The following is a 26595-nucleotide window of genomic DNA, read 5'->3' on the forward strand; positions in this document are numbered from 1 at the left end:
ACAGTACCACATGAGGGAGTATGTCTTCCCTGTAACGCACAGCGGTAAGATTGCATGCAATGACAACAAGCTCAGTCCGATGATGCTGTGACACCACCCCAGACCATGATGGACCCTCCACCTCCAAATCAATCCCCCTCCAGAGTACAGGCCTCGATGTACGCTCATTCCTTCGACGATAAACGCAAATCCGACCATCAACCCTGGTGAGACAAAACCGCGACTCGTCAAAGAGCACTTTCTGGTCCAGCAACGGTGAGTTTGTGTCCATAGGCGATGTCTGGTGAGGACCTGCCTTACAACAAGCCCTCAATCCAGCCTCTCTCAGCCTATTGCGGACAGTCTGAGCACTGATGGAGGGATTGTGCGTTCCTCGGGCAGTTGTTGCCATCCTGTACCTGTCCCGCAGGTGCGATGTTCGGATGTACCGATCCTGTGCAGGTGTTACACATGGTCTGCCACTGCGAGGACAATCAGCCTGTACTTGTCGCGCAGGTGTGATGTTTGGAAGTATGCTTGGGGTCATTGTCCATTTGGAAGACCCATTTGCGACCAAGCTTTAACTTCCTGTCTTGAGATGTTGCTTCAATATATCCACATCATTTTCCCACCTTATGATGCCATCTATTTTGTAAAGTGCACCAGTCCCTCCTGCAGCAAAGCACCCCCACAACATGATGCTGCCACCCCCATGCTTCACGGTTGGGATGGTGTCCTTAGGCTTGCAAGCCTCCCCCTTTTCCTTCAAACATAACGATGGTCATTATGGCCAAATAGTACTATTTTTGTTTCAGCAGACCAGAGGACATTTCTCCAAAAGTACAATCTTCGTCCCCATGTGCAGTTCCAAACGATAGTCTGGCTTTAGTTATGGAAGTTTTGGAGCAGTGGCTTCTTCCTTGCTGAGCGACCTTTCAGGTTATGTCGATATAAGACTCGTTTTACTGTGGATATAGATACTTTTGTACCTGTTTCCTCCAGCATCTTCACAAGGTCCTTTGCTGCTGTTCTGGGATTGATATGCACTTTTCGCACCAAAGTACGTTCATCTCTAGGAGACAGAACGCGTCTCCTTCCTGAGCGGTATGACGGCTGTGTGGTCCCATGGTGCTTATACTTGCGTACTATCGTTTGTACAGATAAACGTGGTACCTTCAAGAGTTTGGAAATTGCTCCTAATGAATAAGTAGACATGGAGGTCTACAATTTATTTTTTCTGAGGTCTTGGCTGATTTCTTTTGATTTTCCCATGATGTCAAGCAAAGAGGCACTGAGTTTAAAGGTAGGCCTTGAAATACATCCACAGGTACACCTCCAAATGACTCAAATGATGTCAATTAGCCTATCAGAAGCTTCTAAAGCCGTGACATAATTTCCTGGAATTTTCCATGCTGTTTGAAGGAAGTCAATTTAGAGTATGTTAACTTCTGACCCACTGGAATTGTGATAGATTATTTAACTTATAATTGAATAAACAATTGTTGGAAAAAGTACTTGTGTCATGCACAAAGTAGATGTTCCCAAACTATAGTTTTGGCAAGTCGGTTAGGACAAGAAATTTGTGGAGTGGTTGTTAAAGGAGTTAATGACACCAACCTAAGTGTATGTAAACTTCCGACTTCAACTGTATATACACACTACTATTAAGCGTTTTAAATATTTCTCTATTTTCTTTCTCTTTGTATCATTGGGAAGGTCCCGTAAGTAAGCATTTCACCGATAGTCCATACATGTTTACGAAGCATGTGATGAAGAACATTGGATTTGATTTTGATCTCAGGTCTTTGGCTATAGTCACATAAGTCACTTAGCTACACAAAATAGACTGGGCTACAGTAGATCAGTGAGAAGGGAACATTCTGTACATCACACCCTAACATGACAGGGAGCGTGTCAGACCCCCTAGTGAACAGAAGTGTAGAGACTCACCCAGCCATAATGGCAGCAATGTCAGAGATGAACCACTCAGCAGAGTTGAAGCCCAGAATGCCAACCCCATGGTAGCGCTCCAAGCCAAGCTGTGGACACAAACACAGCATGAGAAAAAGACCTACACATAGATCTCAAATTGCCACTTAAAGAGGAACATAACAGATACAATACCTGTTAATATTCATTTTTCTATGGATAAGAGTTCAGATAATGGGGAAGGTGAAGCAAAGCCAAATAAAGACTACAGAGGGTATTTTATAACAGGAGTAGTAATAAAATACACCATCGTGATACTTACACAAGAAATGTACAGCTGCTTGCCTACGTGGCAATGCAGAGTAGCACGACTCTCCCCCTCCAAGTAGGAGGCAGTCAGGTTCAGATGTGGGTATGTGTGGCTTCCCCTGGGCCTGAGCCAGTCCTAATCCTCACTTGTGTATAATGTGGAGTTTCACAATAAGTAACATGGGCTGGGACGATAAACCAAAAATTATCGACACCGACCATACCGATCACTTATCGCAGGCATTTCGCTGATATCGTTCACCACGATAAGTAGCCTATACTAGAGAAATGTGAATTTTGAAATAAAATAGGTGATTGATGTTTGCAGCCATCAATTGTCCCATTAACAAACTAGTAGTAGTTTAAAGGATAATAAAAAATATATATATGGTAGGGCACATAATAAACATATCGTTCTATTAATCTTTACCTCATTAATTCAGGTAATTTATCGTTATGGATTTTTGTCCATATCGCCCCACTCGTGTGGCCTGCATCTAGATGTTGCCCCCAGCAGCACACTGCCTCTACCTCCCACATTTCATCTCACCCTACGCATGCTGGTGACAGTGACGCAATCACCACGAGGTTAAAACACACACTGATCTGAAGTTAGGATAGTGGACTATGATCAGTGAGAGAGGAAGTTATCAAAAGCCTCCTAAAAGGGCCCACATCCTCCAAAGTGGTTCTCTTGCTTTGGCTTCATATTTAGTTTGAGGATACATTGTTGCCTTGCCAAAATAACTTGTTCTCATACTTTGATTCACTTTAGGAACTGATGTTTATAAGCCTTTATTGTGACTGGAAATCTAGGAGACACTTAATAAAATGTTAATAAAATAAAATGAAATAAAATGTTTTATAATAATACTTTACAGCTCTTATCGGTGTGGAACCCTCAACTCCTACCATTATCTTACCGTAGTCTATTGCAACTTTGTTCTGACATCCACATTTACAGCAGTAATGCAGTAAAGTGTCAGTTATGTACAGTTGGTCTGTGTGTTTAGTCTCACCTTGAGGAAACTCTTGGCAGCGGTGCGGCAAGCCTGGTAGTACTCCTGGTAGTTCATGGTCTTCATCTGTTCTCCCTCCTTCCAGCCCAGGGCGGTGTAGCTGCCAAACCTCTCCACTGCAGTTTTAAACATCTGGTCTACAGTGACTGGGGGCTCAGCTGCAAAGCCCGACTCCCCCATCCGCAGATTTACCTCCCCGTCACCCCTGGACGTCCACCGCTCTGGCTCAGCCATCGCCAGGGACAGGGAATCTGGTCGCTGGGCACTCACTGACGGAGAGAGGAGAGGGGTTTAGTTTTTTTTAACCAAAGAAAATCAACTGAGAAGGCGAATGAAAGGCGTGTTTGATTTGAGAGCATTGTCTAGACTCACGTTTGATTGCACCTCAGAAAAGAGGGACATTTCCCTTTCCGGACAGTTTAGTTATGTTGATGGGCAATGATCCATCCAATTTCTTCCGACACTGAGCAAATTTCAGGTCTGCTGAATGCAAACTTTAGATGTGAAAATTCTGTGCAACTTCTGGCACATGTTTACAGTGAACAGGCTGTACCGACTAAGTTAATTTTAACAGTGGCAAAGTAGGCTACCGTGGCTATTTGATCATAATGTAGGCATTCAAAAAAATGCAGGGCTCGACGTGAACCTGTTTAGCCACTCAGATACGGTGGTGACAGAAAATGTATTGTGTTGGATGCAAGAAACTACTTTACAAAATAAAATGCATTATTACCAAGATGCAGACAAAAAAAATGTGCTACCCCCTGCAATTGGCAGCTTAGCTTAGTCAAGCCTTTCCCAAAATAAAACACTGCCCCATTTTAAGACAAAAGCTGTTCACCTGAATCACTTTTCAAAGATTGCTAGAAAATGTACACGTTTTGTGAGCACTCGCAGCTTAGAGAGAACATTGGTGATGGGCATAAATGCCCAGTCTGCACACGCAGGCAAATCAATCTGTCAAACGGCTCCCAAACCCTATGAGGAAGTCCAACCAATCACTTTGAATGGCGTGCCTGCTGCTTACACAGACAATCACAGAAATTAGCTTTAGGGATATGAGGGAGGCTGCTCTGACTTCTGGTCTTAAATCCCAGTAGCCGTTTGTCCTCGTGTTCCCTCCACTGTTGGTGGAGGGAACACGAGGACTGCTGCAGTGTTGGTGGAGAGCCAGAGGCAGTGGGTTGTGCTGACCCTGGCCTGGCCCCCAGTTTCTGCCAGTAAACAAACACACACACACACACACACACACAAAACACCAGACAAAACAAGGGAGGGCCAGACAGGGGATCCCAATAGCCGCATTGGCAGCCCACAATGAGAGCTCCCACTAGTAGGGACTAACAGGGCAGGAGACTGAACTGTGAACCTCTCAGAGCTAGTTAAATGGTCCTGTTCAATAGTTAATTCTGTAAAAAAAAAATATTATTATAGCCGGTTATTTTTTAAATGGGGGCCCATTAGCCAGAAACCCGAGCCTCTGCAGAGTCCTCAACGGATATTCCGGTTTTCAGGAGAAATGGCCTCGTCATGCGACTTCCGCTTTTGGATATTAACAAGATGACGCGCCATCTCAAATCCTCCTCCACATTTACTGGATTGGTTGAACATTGCAGAAGAGAACATTGACAGTTCTCTTCTTGTAGGGGATCTACACTTTACATGTTTTGTTCATATTTTTGTTAAGTGTTGGTCCAATGTTTCATGAGCTGAAATAAATCCCAGAAATGTTCCATACTCACAAGCTTATTTCTAAAATTTTGTGAACAAATTTCTTTACATCCCTTTTAGTGATCACTTCTCCTTTGGCAAGATAATCCATCCACATGACAGGTGTGGCATCTCAAGAAGCTCCAAACAGCATGATCCTTACACATGTACACCTCGTGCTGGGGACAATAAAAAGAGTTGCAAAGAAAAAGCAATATCTCAGACTGGCCTACAAAAATACAAGATTGAGATGGGAAAAAGAACACAGACGCTGGCCAGAGGAAGACAAAAAGTGTTATGGACAGGCAAATCTAAGTTTGAGGTGTTCAGATCAAAGAAGAACATTCGTGAGACGGATTTTTAAAAATGAAGATGGAGGAGTGCTTGACGCCATCCGTCAAGCATGGTGGAGGCAATGTGTTGGTCTGGGGGTGCTTTGGTGGTGGTAAAGTGGGAGATTTGTACAGGGTAAAAGGGATCTTGAAAGAAGGCTATCACTCCATTTTGCAACGCCATACCCTGTGGATGGTGCTTAATTGGAGCCAATTTCCTCCTACAACAGGACAACAACCCAAAGCACAGCTACAAACTACACAATAACTATTTAGGGAAGAAGTAGTCAGCTGGTATTCGGTCTATAATGGAGTGGCCAGCACAGTCACCGGCTCTCAACCCTATGGTACGTAAGAAGTGCCCATCAAGTCAATCCAACTTGTGGGAGGTGCTTCAGGAAGCATGGGGTGAAATCTCTTCAGATTACCTCAACAAGTTGACAACTAGAATGCAAAAGGTCTGCAAATGGAGGATTCTTTGACAAAAGCAAAGTTTGAAGGACAATTATTTCAATTAAAAAATCATTATCTTGTCAATGTCTTGACTATATTTCCTATTCATTTTGCAACTAATTTCATGTATGTTTTCATGGAAAACAAGGACATTTCTAAGTGACCTCACTTTTGAATGGTAGTGTTCTAGTTCCCGCCAACATCCAGCAACTTTGCACAGCCATTGAAGAGTGGGACAACACACCACAGGTCACAATCAACAGCCTGATCAACTCTATGTGAAGAGCCTTTACCTTTATTTAACTAGGCAAGTTAGTTAAGAACAAATTCTTATTTTCAATGACGGCCTAGGAATTATGGAACAGTGGGTTAACTGCCTGTTCAGGGGCAGAACGACAGATTTGAACCCTGTCAGCTCGGGGATTTGAACTTGCAACCTTTCGTTACTAGTCCAACGCGCTAACCACTAGGCTACCCTGCCACCCCGTGATGCAAATGGTGGTCACACCAGATACTAACTGGTTCTGAGCCACAACCCTACATTTTTTTTTACGGTATCTGTGACCAACACATGCATATCTGTATTCCCAGTCATGGGAAATCCATTGATTAGGGCCTAATTAATTTATTTCAATTGACTGATTTCCTTATATGAACTCTAAAATCTTTAAAATGGTTGCATTTATATTTTTGTCAGTATACATTACATGGCCAAAATACATCTCATTCCAAAATCATTGGACATTAATATGGCGTTGGTCCCCCATTTGCTGCTAAAGCCTGCACTCTTCTGGGAAGGCTTTCCACTAGATGTTTGAACATAGCGGCAGGCATTTGCTTCCATTCATGAGGTTGGGCACTGATGTTGGGTGATTAGGCCTTGCACGCAGTCGGCGGTCCAATTTATCCCAAAGGTGTTCGATGGGGTTGAGGTCAGGGCTCTGTGCAGGCCAGTCAAGTTCTTCCACTCCGATCTTGACAAACCATTTCTGTACGGACCTCACCTTGTCATGCTGAAACAGGAAAAGGCCTTCCCAAAACTGTTGCCAATAAGTTGGAAGAATTGTCTAGAATATCATTGTATGCTATAGCGTTAATTTCCCTTCACTAGAAACAAGTGACCTAGCCCAAACCATGAAAAACATCCCCAGACCATTATTGCTCCTCCACCAAACTTTACAGTTGGCACTATGTATTTGGGCAAGTAACGTTCTCCTGGCATCCACCAAACCCAGATTCGTCTGTTGGACTGCCAGATGGTGAAGCAGGATTTATAACGCCAGAGAACGCGTTTCCACTGCTCCAGGGTCCAATAGCAGCGAACTTTACACACTCCAGCCGACACTTGGCATTGCGCATGGTGATCTTAGGCTTGTGTGCGGCTGCTCGGCCATGTAGACCCATTTCATGAAGCTCCTGACGAAGAGTTATTGTACTGACGTTAATTCCAGAGGCAGTTTGGAAATCAGTAGTGAGTGTTGCAGAGGACAGATGATTTTTCCTCGCTACGCGCTTCAGCACTCGGCAATCGGAAAGGTGGCATCCTATGACTGTGCCACGTTGAAAGTCGGAGCTCTTCGGTAGGGGCCATTCTACTGCCAACGTTTGTCTATGGCGATTGCAAGGCTGTGTCATCGATTTTAAGCAACTGTCAGCAACGGGTGTGGCTGAAATAGCTGAAACGAACTCATTTGAAGGAGTGTCCACATATATGAAACACTGCATTGCATAAAGTAATTATTTTAAGCCTGCTACGCTAGGTTAACCAGAGACAAACTATAGAGAGACTAAGCTATAACTCACCTACTACTATTAGCGTTTTGGTCTTAAGTCTTACGGCTGAAATCCCACTACAGGGATCGATATGACAACAGCCAGTGAAAGTGCAGGGCGCCAAATACAAACAGAAATCTCATTATTGAAATTCCTCAAACATACAAGTATTTTACACCATTTTAAAGATAAACTTGTTAATCCCACCAGTGTCCGATTTCAAAAAGGCTTTACGATGAAAGCACGCCAAATGATTATGTTAGGTCACAGAAAAAAACAAAGCCATTTTCCAGTCAATTAGAGGAGTCACAAAAAGCAGGGAGAAAATTAATCACTAAACGTTGATGATCTTCATCAGTTGACACCCATAGGACTTCATGTTACACAATACATGTGTTTTGTTCTATAAAGTTCATATTTATATCCAAAAATCGCATTTTACATTGGCGTGTTATGTTCAGTAGTTCCAAAACATGTGGTGATTTTGCAGAGAGCCACATCAATTTAAAGAAATACTCATAATAAACATTGATAAAAGATACAAGTGTTCTACATGGAATTATAGATCCACTTCGCCTTAACCTGTTTGGGATAGGGGGCAGCATTTTTACGTTCGGATGAAAAGCGTGCCGGGGTAAACTGCCTGCTACTCAGGCCCAGAAGCGAAGATATGGAAACTATATTTATTAGGTGTACTCTGGCATTTAGAAAACCCCATCCTGAAGATATTCACAAATTTCAAATGAATAAATACATTCACATTTCAAAGTGTTGAGATGTGTCAGTTGGTCAGTAAACACTGTTGCTCTTAAATCAGTGGGTCTTCCTCTACCTGAAGTGCAGTACCATGAGGATTTGGCTGAGGCTGGTGCCATGGCCATGTGTGGCTATTGACTAAAGAAGTATTTGGTCATAAACAGTCCCCACTGAACTCCAAGAAGGTTGCACCCACAGCTTTGTGCTGTTGACCGTAGACAACACAGTGCTCTATGGTCAGCCTAACACCAGGCCACATGATCCTAAGCTTCTCTGTTGCTATTTCAGTTTTATACTTCTTTGAAAGGCTTCAAAATATTGGCAGGGATTATCTATAGTTCCAGTCTTGTCATGATGACCTTTCAATTGTTTTTTATTAAAACCCCTTATGGCTGGGGAGCAGTATTGAGTAGCTTGGATGAATAAGGTGTAAACTGCCTGCTAACTCAGGCCCAGAAGCGAACATATGCATATTATTAGTAGATTTGGATAGAAAACACTTTAGTTTCTAAAACTGTTTGAATGATGTCTGGGAGTATAACAGAACTCATATGGCAGGCAGGCAAAAACCTGAGAAAAATCCAACCAGGAAGTGGGAAATCTGAGGTTTGTAGTTTTTCAACTCATTGCCTATCGAATATACAATGTCTATGGTTGTCATATTGCACTTCCTATGGCTTCCACTAGATGTCAACAGTCTTTAGAACTGTTGTTCGAGGCTTCTACTGTGAATTGGGGGCGAATGAGAGCTGAATCAACCAGAGGCCTGCCAGAATGCCATGAGCTGATCACGCGCGCACACGTTAGAGCAACATGCGTGCCATTGCAATTCTAAAGACAAAGGAATTCTCTGGTTGGAACATTATTGAAGATTTGTTAAAAACATCCTAAAGATTGATTCTATACATCGTTTGACATGTTTCTACGAACTGTAATATCATTTTCTGAACTGTCTGAACCTTCGCCTGGACTTGCCCGTGCCTCGTGAGTTTGGATTTGTTTACCAAACTGGCTAACAAAAGGAGGTATTTGGACAAATGGACTTTATCGAACAAAACAAAAATGTATTCTGGGACTGGGATTCCTGGGAGTGCATTCTGATGAAGATCGTCAAAGTTAAGTGAATATTTATAACGCTATTTCTGACTCCACAACATGGCGGGTATCTGCATGGCTTGTTTATGTCTGAGCGCGGTACTCAGATTATTGCATGGTTTGCTTTTTCCGTAAATCTTTTTTGAAATCTGACAGTGGTTGCATTAAGGAGAAGTATATCTATAATTCTGTGCATAATAGTTGTCTTTTAATGTTTATTATAAGTATTTCTGTAAATTGATGTGGCTCTCTGAAAAATTTGCTTGATGTTTTCGAGGCACAACATTACTGACCATAAAGCGCCAATGTAAACAGATTTTTGGATATAAATATGAACTTTATCGAACAAAAACACACATGTATTGTGTAACATGAAGTCCTATGAGCACCATCTGATGAAGATCAAAGGTGAGTGATTAATTTTCTCTATTTCTGCTTTTTGTGACTCCTCTCTTTGGCTGGAATATGGCTGTGTGTGTTTTTTTGACTAGACACTGACCTAACAATCATATGGTGTACTTTCACTGTAGTCTTTTTAAAAATCGGACACGATGGGTAGATCAACAAGAAGTTAAGCTTTAATTTGGTGTATTGCACTTGTGAATGTATGAAAGTTGCATATTTCAAAAAATATATTTTTGAATTTCGCTCTCTGCTTTTTCAGCGGAATGTTGTCGAGGGGTTCCCATAAGAAGTTAATGCAACCGGTGTGTCAGATTTCAAAAAAGCTTTACGGAAAAAAGCACACCATGCAATAATCTGAGTACAGCGCTCAAACACAAAAACAAGCCATACAGATACCTGCCATGTTGTGGAGTCAACAGAAGTCAGAAATAGCACTATAAATATTCACTAGTTGTGCTATAAATTCACAGACAACACAAAGATTCCTTGATGCCCTTCCAGACTCCCTCTGCCTACCAAAGGACGTCAGAGGACAAAAATCATTAACCACCTAACTGAGGAAATCAATTTAACCTTGCGCAATACCCTAGATGCAGTTGCACCCCTAAAAACATTTATCATAAGAAACTAGCTCCCTGGTAAATAGAAAATACCCGAGCTTCCAGAAAATTGTAACGGAAATGGCACCACACCAAACTGGAAGTCTTCCGACTAGCTTGGAAAGACCGTACCGTGCAGTATCGAAGAGCCCTCACTGCTGCTCGATCATCCTATTCTTCCAACTTAATTGAGGAAAATAAGAACAATCAACATTTATTTTTGATACTGTCACAAAGCTAACTAAAAAGCAGCTTTCCCCAAGTGAGGATGGCTTTCACTTCAGCAGTAATAAATTCATGAACTTCTTTGAGGAAAAGATCATGATTATTAGAAAGCAAATTACAGACTCCTCTTTAAATCTGCATATTCCTCCAAAGCTCAGTTGTCTTGAGTCTGCAAAACTCTGCCAGGACCTAGGATCAAGAGAGACACTCAAGTGTTTAAGTACTATATCTCTTGACACAATGATGAAGATAATCATGGCCTCTAAACCTTCAAGCTGCATACTGGACCCTATTACAACTAAACTACTGAAAGAGCTGCTTCCTGTGCTTGGCCCTCCTATGTTGAACATAGGCTCTCTAAAAGGCTCTCTATCCACCGGATGTGTACCAAACTCACTGAAAGTGGCAGTAATAAAGCCTCTTGAAAAAGCCAAACCTTGACCCAGAAAATATAATAAAAAAAAATATTGAATCTTCCATTCCTCTCAAAACTTTTAGAAAAAGCTGTTGCGCAGCAACTCACTGCCTTCCTGAAGACAAACAATGTATACGAAATGCTTCAGTCTGGTTTTAGACCCCATCATAGCACTGACACTGCACTTGTGAAGGTGGTAAATTACCTTTTAATGGCATCAGACCGGGGCTCTGCATCTGTCCTCGTGCTCCTAGGCCTTAGTGCTTTTGATACCATCCATCACCACATTCTTTTGGAGAAATTGGAAACCCAAATTGGTCTACACTGATAAGTTCTGGCCCGGTTTAGATCTTATCTGTCGGAAAGATATCAGTTTGTCTCTGTGAATGGTTTGTCCTCTGACAAATTAACTGTAAATTTCGGTGTTCCTCAAGGTTCCGTTTTAGGACCACTATTGTTTTCACTATATATTTTACCTCTTGGGGATGTCATTCGAAAACATAATGTTAACTTTCACTGCTACGCAGATGACACACAGCTGTACATTTCAATGAAACATGGTGATGCCCCAAAATTTATCTCGCTAGAAGCTTGTGTTTCAGACATAAGGAAGTGGATGGCTGCAAACTTTCTACTTTTAAACTTGGACAAAACAGAGATGCTTGTTCTAGGTCCCAAGAAACAAAGATCTTCTGTTGAATCTGACAATTAATCTTGATGGTTGTACAGTCGTCTCAAATAAAATAGAAGGACCTCGGCTTTACTCTGGACACTGATCTCTCTTTTGACGAACATATCTAGACTGTTTCAAGGACAGCTTTTTTCCATCTACGCAACATTGCAAAAATCAGAAACTGTCCAAAAATGCAGAAAAATTTATCCATGCTTTTGTTACTTTAGGTTAGACTACTGCAATGCTCTACTTTCCGGCTACCCGGATAAAGCACTAAATAAACTTCAGTTACTGCTAAATACGGATGCTAGAATCCTGACTAGAACCAAAAAATGTGATCATATTACTCCAGTGCTAGCCTCCCTACACTTAAGGCAAGGGCTGATTTCAAGGTTTTACTGCTAACCTACAAAGCATTAGGTCACTAGGTCCAGACGAAAAGTCAAAAGGTTCCATTACAGTCCGTAGAAACATGTCATACGAATGTATAGAATCAATCTTTAGGATGTTTTTAACATAAATCTTCAATAATGTTCCAACCGAAGAATTCCTTTGTCTTTAGAAATTAAAAGGAACGCAGCTACCTCTCACGGGATCGCAAATGATCAGCTCATGGCGGACACCTGATTGAAAGAGCTCTCATTCCCTCCTCCTTCATAGTAGACACCTTAAACAAGGTTCTAAATTACTGTTGACATCTAGTGGAAGCCTTAGGAAGTGCATTATGACCCCATAGACACTATATATTCGATAGGCAATGAGTTGAAAAACTACAAACCTCAGATTTCCCACTTCCTGGTTGGATTTTTTCTCAGGTTTTTGCCTGCCTGCCATATGAGTTCTGTTATACCCACAGACATCATTCAAACAGTTTTAGAAACTTCAGTGTTTTCTATCCAAATCTACTAATAATATGCATATCTTCGCTTCTGGGCCTGAGTAGCAGGCAGTTTACTCCAGGCACCTTATCCAAGCTACTCAATACTGCCCCCCAGCCATAAGAGGTTTTAATAAAAACAATTGAAAGGTCACCATGACAAGACAAACTATAGATAATCCCTGCCAATATTTTGAAGCCTTTCAAAGAAGTATAAAACTGAAATAGCAACAGAGAAGCGTAGGAACATGTGGCCTGGTGTTAGGCTTCATACTTAGGGCATTAGGAATGTTGATGACTGAATGTTCTTGGCCAGAAACAGGAAAGGGAAGTTTGGGACCCCACTTCCCTTTGGCCCATTTCCTCAAAATTCAAAAAAGGGGACAATTCATTTGGTCAACCTCAAAATCAATGTACAAGAGTGTGTGTGAACCAGTTTGTGTAGGCGCTAACAGTTGTAAGCCAGTTTCCTACATTTATTTGTGCACTTTCTAAAATGTTCTCCTTGTGATGTTTGCCATGTAAATGTGTGTAATTAATATATATGCGCTCACCAGTCTCTGTGTGTGTGGGCTGTTCAGTAAGGATGTCTGTGAGTTTGTTGGTGAGCTCAGTGTTGGCCCCAATCACCTCTTCCCGCTCACCGGCTGACTCCTCTGATGACTCACTGAGGGGAAAGAAGTTATAAATAATGTTAAGTGGATTCCCGGTCCTGTCCTACTGTATTACACTGTCATGTCTAAAGATGGAGGAAGCTTTTCAGTGTCAGAAGATAAAGAATCTAGCTGTGCTCGAATACCTACACTGTGCTCGAATACCTACACTAACAGACTGTATACCACATATTATTAGTTCATTTTAGTATACTGGAAACGAATGGTATCCTTTCAGTTAAGCGTAATAGAGCTTTGCCTGTCTACCAGAAGTTGATGCTGTTGCTATGCAACCTCAAGTTTGTTTAACTTCTCTAGTGTAGGGGGCAGCATTTGGAATTTTGGATGAAAAGCGTGCCCAAATTAAACTGCCTTCTACTCAGGCTCAGAAGCTAAGATATGCATATAATGAGTAGATTTGGATAGAACACACCAAAGTTTCCAAAACTGTTAAAATAATGTCTGCGAGTATAACAGAAATTATTTGGCAGGTGAAAACCTGAGAAAAATCCACTCAGGAAGTTGGATTTTTTGTTGTTGTAGTTTTCTATTCAATGCCATTACCGTATCCATTGATTTAGGACTCAAATTGCAGTTCCTATGCCTTCCACTAGATGTCAACAGTCTTTAGAAAATGAGTGAGTAAGAGCAGTCTGAATGAGTGACCCTGCCGTGTCACAGAGCTTTTTCATGCGCGCGACTGAGAGAGTGCCTTTCTTGTTTACCTTTAATATCGGCGACGTTATTGTCCGGTTGAAATATTGTCGATAATTTAGGCTAAAAACAACCTGAGGATTGAATATAAACATCGTTTGACATGTTTCTATGAACTTTACGGATACAATTTGGATTTTCTTTGTCTGCCTGTTGTGACTGCGTTTGAGCCTGTGGATTACTGAAGAAAACTAGAACAAAACTGAGGTTTTCGGATATAAAGAGACTACCGAACAAAAGGAACATTTATTGAATAAATGAATGTCTTGAGTGCAATCATATGAAGATCATCAAAGGTAAGTGATTAATTTGATCTCCATTTCTGACTTGTGTAACTTCTACTTGGCTGGTTACTGTTTGTAATGATTTGTCTGCTGGGCTATGTTCTCAAATAATTGTAAGGTATGCTTTCAGCGTAAAGCATTTTTTAAATCTGACACCGTGGTTGGATTCACAAGAAGTTTATCTTTATACACATGTAAAATAGTTGTATCTTTTCTGAATTTTTATAATGAGTATTTCTGTAATCTCACTGGATGTTGGTCAGGTGGGACGCTAGCGTCCCACATACCCTAGAGAGGTTAACAAATTACTAGCTCAACATTTTACGATTTCGGGTGTGTTCGTAAATTCAATCTGGAGTGCCAGTGTGCTCTGGGCGTTCATTAATCCAGAGCATTGTCAGATTGTCCGTTTGAAAATTCAGAGCGTGACAAATGAGAACACCTCACTGACCATTTTACGTGCCATAGCAGAGCTGGATAGGCTGTTTTCATGTTATCCAGAGGGTTGGTGACTAACTGTGCTGCAGGCAACAATTTAATTACTCTTTTTTCTTGCAGATGTTTACTTACACGGACATATTCAACGGGTGTTGAGCGTTCATAAATTCATCAGTTATTCTTCGCGAGTGTGCTCTGAAATCAGAGTAAAAAGCTAAGTGGTATAGCCTTTGAATCGCACACCTAAGAATGATGTAAATAATCAAGTCAATCAACGTTGGGTAGTTAATATACTGCCTGGCAAGTTTGATGCATTAGTAGCCAACTAACGTTAGGTGCATACTGCTGTAATGCTATGCGGTTGTCAGCCAACATAACACTTAACTTATTTGAAATTGTATTACATTTAAAACATTTGAACTTCTTTGTGATAGGGGGCAGCATTTTCACTTTTGGATGAAAAGCGTGCCCAGAGTAAACTGCCTCCTACTCAGTCCCAGATGCTAATATATGCATATAATTAGTATTGGATAGAAAACACTAAAACTGTTTGAATGATGTCCGAGTATAACAGAACTCATATGGCAGGCAGAAACCTGAGAATAAATCAAAACAGGAAGTGGGAAATCTGAGGTTTTAGTTTTTGAACTCAACCCTCCTCAACACAGTGGGATATTGGTTGTTGCACTTCCTAAGGCTTCCACTAGATGTCAACTGTCTTTAGAACATTCTTTGATGCTTCTACTATGAAGGGGGGCTGAATGAGAGGGGTCAGAGGTCTGCCAGAAGTCACGCACAGGTCACGCGCATTTCACATGAGGTAGCTCTCGATCCACTGCTTTTCTACAGACAATGGAATTCTCCAGTTGGAACATTACATAACATTTATGATAAAAACATCCTAAAGATTGATTCTATACATAGTTTGATATGTTTCTACGACCAGTAATATAACCTTTTGGAATTTTCATCCAACCTTTCCGCTGGATTTGCACGCGCGTTTCGATTTGTTTACCAAACGCCCTAACAAAAGGAGGTATATGAAAATAAATGACCTTTATCGAACAAATCAAACATTAGTGGAACTGGGATTCCTGGGAGTGCATTCTGATGATCATCAAAGGTAAGTGAATATTTATAATGCTATTTCTGACTAATGTTGACTGTGCAACATGGCAGATATTTCTTTTGGCTGTTTTGGGCTCTGAGCGCCGTACTCAGATGATGCTTTTCCCGTAAAGTTTTTTTGAAATCTGACACAGCGGTTGCATTAGGGAGAAGTTTATCTAAAGTTCCATGCATAACACTTGAATTTTCATCAACATTTATAATGAGTATTTCTGTGAATTGATGTGGCTCTCTGCAAAATCACTGCATGTTTTGGAACTACTGAACATAACACGCCAATGTAAAATAAGATTTTTGGATATAAATATGAACTTCACTGAACAAAACATACATGTATTGTGTAACATGAGGTCCTATGAGTGTCATCTGATGAAGATCAAAGGTTATTGATTAATTTTCTCTCTATTTCTGCATTTTGTGACTCCTCTCTTTAGCTGGAAAAATGGCTGGGTTTTTCAGTGACTTGTGGTGACCTAACAATCGTTTGTGGAGCTTTCGCTGTAAAGCATTTTTGAAATCAGACACTGTGGCTGGATTAACCTCTCTGCTCACCGAACCCGTTACCGGGATTAAATTCGACAACATACGGTGATCGCTACATAAATAGTCAAACATTCATGAAAATACACGTCTCTCCCATATTTCGAAAGCCTCAAATCTTGCTAATCCAACTACGTTGTCAGATTAAAAAAAATATTTACTGCGAAAGAATATGATGCGATTATCTGAGGATAGAGCCCCATTAAAAAAAACTATTTCAACCAGTACAGGCGTAACAAAATCAAACTGCAATAAAATAAATAGTTTACCTTTGACGATCTTCCTCTGTTTGCAATCCCAATGCTAATTGTTACACAATGAATGGTCGGTCTTTTGTTTGATAAAATCCATTTTTATAGCCTAACACGAAACATTTTGTGAACCGCTTGTGTCGTGAATTCCGTCTCAATTTGACGACACATTCGACGTAAATACACATGACTTTTCCAGTCATGTTTGGTTTCATTGCAATTAACTGGTTTGTTTGTAACACAACCAAACTTCATGGGTCATTTCGCGGGACGTATTGACTGAAAGAAACCGATTTGAAGAAAACAAGTAATGACATCATTGTGCACCAATGATATGACAGCTGTTTCGTTGATTGACTATTTTAACCCAATGACCACTGACCGTCTTGAAATCTAGCTGGGTAGATAGCCAATGAGCTGAGGTAAACGGCAATATGTAATGGTTGTGTTGGAAGACCAACCCATGTAGTACTCCAGCGTAAAGAGGGTCATTTGCCATTGAGGATTCATACTGGAAGGAGCGCATGTTACTCACAGCACTTTTTTGGGTAAAACGCATCTTCAGCATATCAATCAGTATGGCGACTAAGTCAGGGAAAGCTAAATCTAAGTCGTGAGATATACAGATGTACACACAATTTTAGAATAAATTGATCAGGAAAGTGAGACAGATTGTTAGAGCTTTGATTCCCAAATGGAGGAATATTTTTTGAATGGAGAGGACATAGTTTTGGACTGGTAAGTTCTTCTCATGCTAATGCCGTTGTTTGAAATTAATAATAAAATATTATTTGTGATTTGAATTTTTTTTAGTAGCAATATATAAGAATGTAATGAAATGTGTAAAGTACACGTTTGCTATACATTGTGGGTGGGGGTATATTTGTATGTATGTTTATGACCCATAGCCCATGTTTGTGTGTGTATATATAGATAGTGGATTAGAGGGAGCATGGCCGAGATGCGTGTGTCTGCCGCTCCACCCCACCTCACCCCCACATGAGGCTTTTCAGGGGAGGGCAGGCCCACAACAATGGCCAAAGTGAAATGGAGACAGTAGATACAGCTGGTCTGTTGTAATATAATAAAGACAGTAGATCTAGCTGAAATGTCAATATAAAATAGACAGTAGATCTAGCAGGTCTATAATATTATATTCAATGTTATGTTCCCTGTACTCTATATATATTTGTTTATTATATCTGTTGATACAGGACTCATATGTGAAACTATTCTAACTGAACATTTTATTTTACAGTAACGCCGACTCCGAATGGGAGCCCCCAATGCCAAGGTGTCCATCCTGCACAAGTGGTGTTCATCTGCCCAAATGTATTTCTGCAGGCATGGATGTGCCTCAGGGCCAAAAGGGCACAGCATGGAGGCATCGCTGTGTTCTTTGCAAAATTAAGTCCCCCATCATCTACACTCCATGCTTGGTGACCCTCTGCTTTACAGCAGAAAGAGACTGCTATGGCACCTGGCATCAGCAGCACAACATTGTGTAGAGGACTGAGGGTCTTCCAAATATTGAAAGTGTTATTTTGTAAATGTATATATATATATTTTTCATATTTTTTCTCAATTTTCTTTTTTAGGGGGTGTGTTAGAATACTATTTTGGTATTTTGTATATAGTTATTCCATTAAAAATGTATAATGTCACCAATTTGGCCACATTTGGGCTACTTGTGTGGGACACCTGGGTGACTCATTTAGGAAGTTATCATTCTGAAACTTTGCACAAGTACTGTTGCCCTCATGTTTTTCACTGAAATTGTCCCCATCATCCTATCTGAATGTTTGTTTTGTCTTCTTCATTTTAAAGTTGATGATACAACAGTAAAAATAAAAAACATGTTTTTTTTTCATTGTTTTATCGAAACCAGATCTATTGCGTTATATTCTCCTACATTCAATTCACATTTACACAAACTTCAGAGTGTTTTCTTTCAAATGAGAACCAAGAATATGCATATCCTTGGTTCAGGCAGTTAGATTTGGGTATGGCTTCAGGCGGAAATTGAAAAAAGTAGGGGGGTAGCTGTGAGAGGTTAACGAGAATTTTATCTTTAAAATGGTGCCTAATACTTGTATGTTTGAGAAATTTGATTTATGAGATCTGTTGATTTGTATTTGGCGCCCTGCAATTTCATTGGCTGTTGGCAAGGGGTTCTCAAGTCAATCAACGTTGGGTAGTTAATATACTGCCTGGCAAGTTTGATGTATTCGTAGCCAACTAACGTTAGGTGCATACTGCTGTAATGCTATGCGGTTGTGAGCCAACATAAGTTACGTGTCATTTGAAAATGTATTACATTTAAACATTTTCTTTTTTCTTCTTCATCTGAAAAGTTATGAAGCCATGCCCATTTTTGGAAGAATTACATTATGGGACCTAAAAGCACAGAAATAGTGTCCACTGCATGTATACGTCATATTTTGGTGAATTTAGTACGTCATCCGGGAACTTTTGGCATACTGACAATGACCAACAAGCATACATTATACTCTATTCACATCACAAATAGTAGTCAGTGCAGTTAGAATGAGTATTTGAACACAGCATGGGTCTTGTTAACTGACAGCAAATTGTTTCGAAACCAGTTTACAATGTTGACATGACAAAGTGTAAGGATTGTGCTGAATGAAGTAGGTCAAATATGTCTAAGAAGTCATTTGATGTGGGGGTGTTAAGATAGGAAACAATGACCTGCACCCTGTCACTATCAGATCGCATCATTCCCATGTGACGAGAGCCTTTCGATGAAGTCCAAACAAGAGTCACGCAATCAAACCAGATAATGGTTTCAGTCTAGGTACGTACTTGGCTATGAAATCCACAGCGACGTCATCCAGTGAGGCAACGCTGTCCCCGGTGCCGCAGGATGACTGCGGGTAGCTGACTTCCCTGGGGGGGTCCATGGCTGTGGACATGGCAGTAGGCTCACACACAGTCACTGCAAAGGGGGGAAATGGAGAAAGGGGACAGGGTAAGACACAGCATGACTCATTCACACATGACCCACACACAAATCTCAGGGACCCGAGTTTCCCCAGCTGTAAGTGTGAAGTTGTCAGGCTTCGAGAGTGTGACAAAATGAGCATTAGTCAGAGCAGGGGTTCCTAAACTTTCACTCAGGTCCCCCAACCAGCATTGGGGAACATCCCACACCCAGTCTGTCTATGGACACAAGCACAGTTCATGACAAACTGTTCACACCCCTCTTGTTGGTTGAGAGATTTAGCAGATTTAAAGCTAATTTCCTGCAATTCTACACATTGTCATTTGGTGCAGCGAATTTTGCTGAAGGCATAAAGGCTTGCAGTCCTTTTTTAAAAATCTAGTGTTGCGCCGTTGGCGGTAGGTGCACTTGATTCAGAAGCTTGGCGCACCGGTAGACAAAGTGTTCCCATTTTCAACCATTTTATTTGTCTGAAAAGACAATTCTGCCTACCCGGCGGACCGGAAGATCTCTGGCTAAAATAGAGTACGCCTACTGCGCTGGCCAATCGTATAGCTCAAATCACCATGCCTACCTACAGCTTCCATGACCCCGGCCACAGCAAAGTTTGATACTAGCCTGTGTGAGATTTCTTAACTTTTAAAACCATGACAAGAGAGACTTTCAAAGAATACAGCAAAGAGATGTTATGAGTTTATGTCTAAGTTTAATTCAGTATTGTCAACACTATTACAAAACACGGTTCTCTGTACTTCCAATCGCGCTGCAGTTGCAATGAATGAGTAGCCAAGTGTATTGATAGTCCTGCATTTTTATTATTATTAGCAGCTCATCATGTCTATTTTAATAGAGGAACTTTTCACTTTCTCTGGTCATACCAACAACATTAATTTTTTCCCCCCCCAGAGGCAGATGCAGTGCGACTTGAGTTTCGCCATTCGGTCGAAGACTGTGTCCCCTCTCTGGTCAGCCTCACAAGGGAAAGGAAGGAAAGAGCAGAGACCGTGAGAGACGGACCATCTCTGCTGCACTCTCTCTCCCTCTGCTGAGACTAATGCAATGTTCAAAACAACTGGAAACCCTGAAATGTCAGACTTCCGACTTTTGAACGGTCATCCAACTCGGAAACTTGGGCATCTTTCTAGAGCTCCGACTTTCTGACCTGAAGTCCACTGACTTCATAATTTGACTTAGATTTTGTCAAGAGTTCAGTTATTTTGAAAGTACCATGACCATTTTAATTTATGCTCAGCTATGCCTCGCAAGTGCCACACCATCTTGTTTATTTTGTTAACAAAGCTTGAGTTTTGAAATAGAACATGGTCTGAGAGGAACAATATTGGCAGGCCAGGCATATAGCCAATATGCTGTGAAAAATATATTTTTTTACATTAACCTGATTTAAGTCAAAACATGACTTTAAATATATTTGCGGTAGTTCTCTGCTTGTTTTTTGAGTGCTAAAGTGATCTTTGGTCAGAAAAGGTTGGTGATCACTGCTTTAACATATGCAATGACAAGAGGAAAACTGATGACACAATTTGAAATTGTACCCGTGTGCAATTTTGCACGCGCCACAGTTTGGAAACCACTGCCTTAGAATAGAACCCGCTGTAGCATGTGACTGCCAAACGGCTCACAAGGCTCCCACCACTGTGCTGCGTGTCACAGGGTCATGCTCTGGTCTCTGGATAAACATTACACAGGGTCTCAGAGTCATTACACTGCTTGGAGATCACTCAGAAAAGCTAAATAGTTTATCACCAAATGCTTTTATGGACATCTTTTAACAGTATTTTACAACAGTAAGTGTTGACAGAATTCAAATGGGTACTGATCCAAGAGACAGACAACAGGAGCCACTACAAAAACAGCTACTGTAGACTGAACTGTATTTTGTTTTTTTAAACAATGAGGCTTCCTTTTAATTAATTTCAGCCAAAACAAATGATACCCTGATGAAGACAGCTTGTCTGTCGAAACATTAGTTATTAGGTTATGAAATTATTGCATTTGAGCTCCTTGAGTGTGCGGCTCTCCTTTTCTTTTAAGTGTTCTACTCCACGAGCTAGCACCTCGCCAAACAGGTGTGGGTTTTTCACCTCCAGATTAGCCAAAACAAATGAACCATGTTTATTCAATGTGGTCATTTCCTAAAATTAGTAGAAGCCTCAATTAACATTTAGGCCTAATCGTTTTATGAAACCCCTTTTCAGAGATATAAAGCAATGTGAACACATGACGACAGCGGGACAGCAGAGGTTGCAGAAGATGGACTCATTTGGCTGACTTGTACATCCTCTGGTTATTGAAATTCAATGGCTCCATCTGTGTGAGAGAGACTCGGAGCACAGTTTGGCCCCGTTGATGATCCGTTTGTTCCATTGTGGGAAGTTGCCCAAGAGGGGGAGAGCTGAGCAGAGCGCACATCCCATTTCTGTCACCAACACGGTACAGGAAACACGTCAGCGCTGTAGAACAATAAGCACGTAACCCCGGCCCACTTTCCATTATCGACTCTGTCCCCTTGTTGGAGAGCCAACACCGGCTGTTTATCTAGGACTGGCTCTCTGTGCATTGAAAACACATACAAGCTGAGTACAATTAAGCAGGAGGAAAGAAAACCTCCATGGGGAGGTCACAAAGCAGAAACATTCTCCTGAGCCAGGGACAGGGTGCAGCAAACCCTTAAAGCCCAGCCAATTTCATAACCTGGTGTTGAGTGGTTGGTTGTACATTTTTTGAGAAAGGTACAAATGTAACTAAAAACCAATGTGATTCATGGTTTATGGGCTGTAGCTCAGCAGATCGAGATGCTACCTCCCAGTTCCCTCTGACACTGCCGTTAAAACCTCTAGTGACTCCCCATCCGGGAGCGTAATCATCGACTGACACTAATTAGCATAACGCAAAGGACATAAATATTCCTAGAAAATATTCCTATTCATGAAAATCACAAATGAAATATATTGAGACACAGCTTAGCCCTTTGTTAATCACCCTGTCGTCTCAGATTTTCAAAATATGCTTTACAGCCAAAGCTAGACAAGCATGTGTGTTTGTCGAAGTTTATCGATAGCCTAGCATAGCATTTTGTCCAGCTAGTAGCAGGTAACTTGGTCACGGAAATCAGAAAAGCAATCAAATTAAATAGTTTACCTTTGATGAGCTTCAGATGTTTTCACTCACGAGACTCCCAGTTAGATAGCAAATGTTCCCTTTTCCCCAAAATATTATTTTTGTAGGCGAAATAGCTCCGTTTGTTCTTCACGTTTGGCTGAGAAACCGCCCAGAAATTGCAGTCACGAAAACGCCCTAAAAAATATTCAAAATTAGCTCCATAATATCAACAGAAACATGGCAAACGTTGTTTATAATCAATCCTCAAGGTGTTTTTCAAATATCTATTCGATAATATATCCACCGGGACAATTCGTTTTTCAGTAGGACAGATTGGAATAATGGCTACCTCTGTATTTTACGCGAGAGTCACTCTGGGAGCCATCAGGTGACCACTTACGCAATGTAGCCGCTTACGGGTATTCTTCAACATAAATGCGTAAAACTACATCATAATGCTGTAGACACCGTCGGGAATACGGAGAAAGAGTAATCTGGTTGATAGTCCATTCACTGCTCAATAGGGACGCATTGGAACGCAGCGCTTTCAAAACATGAGGCATTCCCGGATTGGATTTCTCTCAGGCTTTCGCCTGCAACATCAGTTCTGTTATACTCACAGACAATATTTTGTGAGTTTTTGGAAACTTTAGTGTTTTCTATCCTAAGCTGTCAATTATATGCATATTCTAGCATCGTGTCCTGACAAAATATCCTGTTTACTGCGGGAACGTTATTTTTCCAAAACTGAAAATACTGCCCCCTAGTCACAAAAGGTTTTAACCTTGATAGACTTCTGCACATGACCCATTCCTGCAGTGCCTGGCTCAGCCAAGGAAGCAAATACAATGGAGTGAGCTCACCTCTTGCACCAGACACAACCCCTACAATAGCTGCCATTGTACTCTTCTTCCTACCACCAGTAACAGAGCAGCTGCAGATTCCCCGTGGTCACACACACTCAAGACACAGCTGTGGCCAGGGTTCACGTTGCATAGCTGTAATGTATTAGTGTGGGAGTTGTGTTGTGGTCCTTCAGGAGTTGGGGGGGGGTCGACATGCCTGCATTGAGCCCTCTGTCTGGGACGAGCCCCTTTGGCTGGGTCTCTAGTCTCAATGTTATTGGCTTGTGCCTGCCACAACAGGTGTGGGTGCTAGGGCTGCACAATTATCCATATTGCATGGGACTACAATATTTGAAACACCATTGTCTTTTTTAACTTTGAATGTATTGCTCAAGTTCTCATTTGGCCACTTCTCAATCACACATCACTCAAGCAGGCAGTTCCTCATGCTCAATATTTACTCTGCAATACATGCATTGACCAAACAAGAACGAAAAAGCTTTCCACTTTGCTTCCACGTTTTCTATATTATACTATTCATGTGTAACTTGCTCTCTGCAAAACACTAGTTAGTTGGTTGGTCTAAGCAAGTTGTAAATGAGCATTTTGTGTTGTTGTATTAGCCCCTAATGCTAATCGCTAGCTAGCACTGAGAAAGAAAACGTTTGCTAGCAAGGTTTTCCCTATAATACAGGCCGTTACCAGTGGAGTATATCAGCATTGTTTGTGCAAATCAAGTCAAATTGTATTTGTCACATACAAATGGTTAGCAGATGTTACTGTGAGTGTAGTGAAATGCTTGTGCTTCTAGTTCCGACCATGCAGTAATATCTAACAAGTAATCTAACAAAATAGCTCGTTCTTGAGAGGAAAAGGCAAAGAATATTCTAAAACCTGTCTGAATGTACCCATCTATTTAAATCCAATCAGGCTCCTATGGGAAACACTGACCAACATTTTGGTTACTACTGTCACAACTAGAGGTCGACTGATTAATCAGAATGGCCTATTGATTAGGGCCGATTTCAAGTTTTCATAATAGGAAAACAGTATTTTTGGACACCGATCTGACAGATTTTTAAATTTTTTAACACAACTTTATTTAACTAGGCAAGTCAGTTAAGAACAATGACGGCCTAGGAACGGTGGGTTAACTGCCTTGTTCAGGGGAAGAACGACAGATTTTTACCTTGTCTGCTCGGGGATTCAATCTTGCAACCTTACAGTTAACTAGTCCAACGCTCGAACCACCTGCCTCTCATTGCACTCCACGAGGAGCCTGCCCGTTACGCGAATGCAGTAAGAAGCCATGGTAAGTTGCTAGCTAGCATTAAACTTATCTTAGAAAAAACAATCATAAATAATCACTAGTTAAACTAGTAATATCATCAAGCATGTGTAGTTATCTAGCGTGTCCTGAGTTGCATATAATCGATGCGGTGCGCATTCACGAAAAAGGACTGTCGTTGCTCCAACGTGTACCTAACCATAAACATCAATGCCTTTCTTAAAAATATGTACTTGTGTATTGATTTCAAACCTGCATATTTTGCAACAGAGTCAGGGTATATGCAGCAGTTTGGGCTGCCTGGCTCGTTGCGAACTAATTTGCCCGAATTTTACGTAATTATGACATAACATTGAAGGTTGTACAGTGTCACAGCAATATTTAGACTTACGGATGCCACCCATTAGATATAAAAAAAAATATAGAACGGTTCCGTATTTCACTGAATGAATAAACTTTTTGTTATTCGAAATGATAGTTTCCAGATTCGATCATATTAATGACCAAAGACTCGTATCTCTGTGTGTTATTATGTTATAACTAAGTCTATGATTTGATAGAGCAGTCTGACTGAGCAATGGTAGGCAGCAGCAGGCTTGTGAGCATTCATTCAAACAGCACTTTCGTGCGTTTTACCAGCAGCTCTTCAAGCATTGAGCTGTTTATGACTTCAAGCCTATCAACTCCCGAGGTTAGGCTGGTGTAACCGATGTGAAATGGCTAGCTAGTTAGCGGGGTGCATGATAATAGCGTTTCAAACGTCACTCGCTCTGAGACTTGGAGGAGTTGTTCCCCTTGCTCTGCACGGGCCGGGGATTTTGTGGAGCGATGGGTAACGATGCTTCGAGTTTGGCTGTTGTCGATGTGTTCCTGGTTCGAGCCCAGGTAGGGGCGAGGAGAGGGACGGAAGCTATACTGTTACACTGGCAATACTAAAGTGCCTATAAGAACATCCAATAGTCAAAGGTATATGAAATACAAATGGTAGAGAAATAGTCCTATAAATAATATATTAACTACAACTTAAAACCTAAACCCTCTTACATTGGAATTATTGAAGTCCCACGTTAAAAGGAATCACCAGCTTTCATATGTTCTTATGTTCTGAGCAAGGAACTTTTTTTACATGGCACATATTGCACTTATACTTTCTTCTCCAACACTGTTTTTACATTATTTAAACCAAATTGAACATGTTTCATTATTTATTTGAGGCTAAATTGATTTTATTGATGCATATTAAGTTAGAATAAGTGTTCATTGAGTATTGTTGTAAATGTCATTATTACACACCAAAAAATATTTTAAAAATAAAATAAAAAATATTAAAAAATAAAAATAACGACCGATTAATCGGCACCGACTTTTTTTGGTCCTCAAATAATCGACACCGGCGTTGAAAAAGCATAATCGGTCGACCTCTAGTCACAACCATCTCCTCCCTTACTTTTCCATTCATCATCATGCCAAATAAAACTGCATTCCAAGTGCCCACTGTATTCCAACCATAAAATTGTAATTATTCCCTTCTATGATTATGACAGTTCACTCAAGCATTTTGAACTATAAATCGCAAGTAAAACCGTAATATTGGCTACAAAAATTGAGATGACATTTTTTGCCCATATTGTGCAGTCCTAGTGGGTGCTATAGCCTACAGATCAGAAAAAGCTTGCTCACACACCCAAACTATTTAACAAGAGAATAGGTAGATGGCATTCTTGATCATTCTGAATGCTGCCTTTGGGCTGATCCTCAGGCTGAAATGAGTGTTCCATTCCTCATCCACTCTTTTGATGAGGTGATGTCACGTGAGTTGA

At 40.9% G+C, this 26595-nt stretch overlaps 1 protein-coding gene across 3 annotated transcripts in view; it reads right to left on the reverse strand.

Moving 5' to 3' along the window:
• LOC118359185 (long-chain-fatty-acid--CoA ligase ACSBG2-like) overlaps nucleotides 1-26595 on the reverse strand; it is a 48357-nt gene that overhangs the window by 12606 nt on the left and 9156 nt on the right. For 2 of the 3 annotated variants that reach the window (XM_035737524.2, XM_035737523.2), the window contains exons 2-5: nucleotides 19384-19516; nucleotides 13104-13216; nucleotides 3237-3505; nucleotides 1930-2018 (exon numbers count right to left, since the gene is read on the reverse strand). In XM_035737524.2, coding sequence (XP_035593417.1) covers nucleotides 1930-2018; nucleotides 3237-3505; nucleotides 13104-13216; nucleotides 19384-19493 — 581 coding nt within the window. In that variant the 5' untranslated portion in view covers nucleotides 19494-19516. Of the gene's footprint in view, nucleotides 1-1929; nucleotides 2019-3236; nucleotides 3506-13103; nucleotides 13217-19383; nucleotides 19518-26595 lie in introns of those variants that run through there. The other variant, XM_035737525.2, reaches the window with a different exon arrangement.

The sequence above is a fragment of the Oncorhynchus keta genome, chromosome 26 (assembly GCF_023373465.1).
Source record: "Oncorhynchus keta strain PuntledgeMale-10-30-2019 chromosome 26, Oket_V2, whole genome shotgun sequence".
NCBI lineage: Eukaryota > Metazoa > Chordata > Actinopteri > Salmoniformes > Salmonidae > Oncorhynchus > Oncorhynchus keta.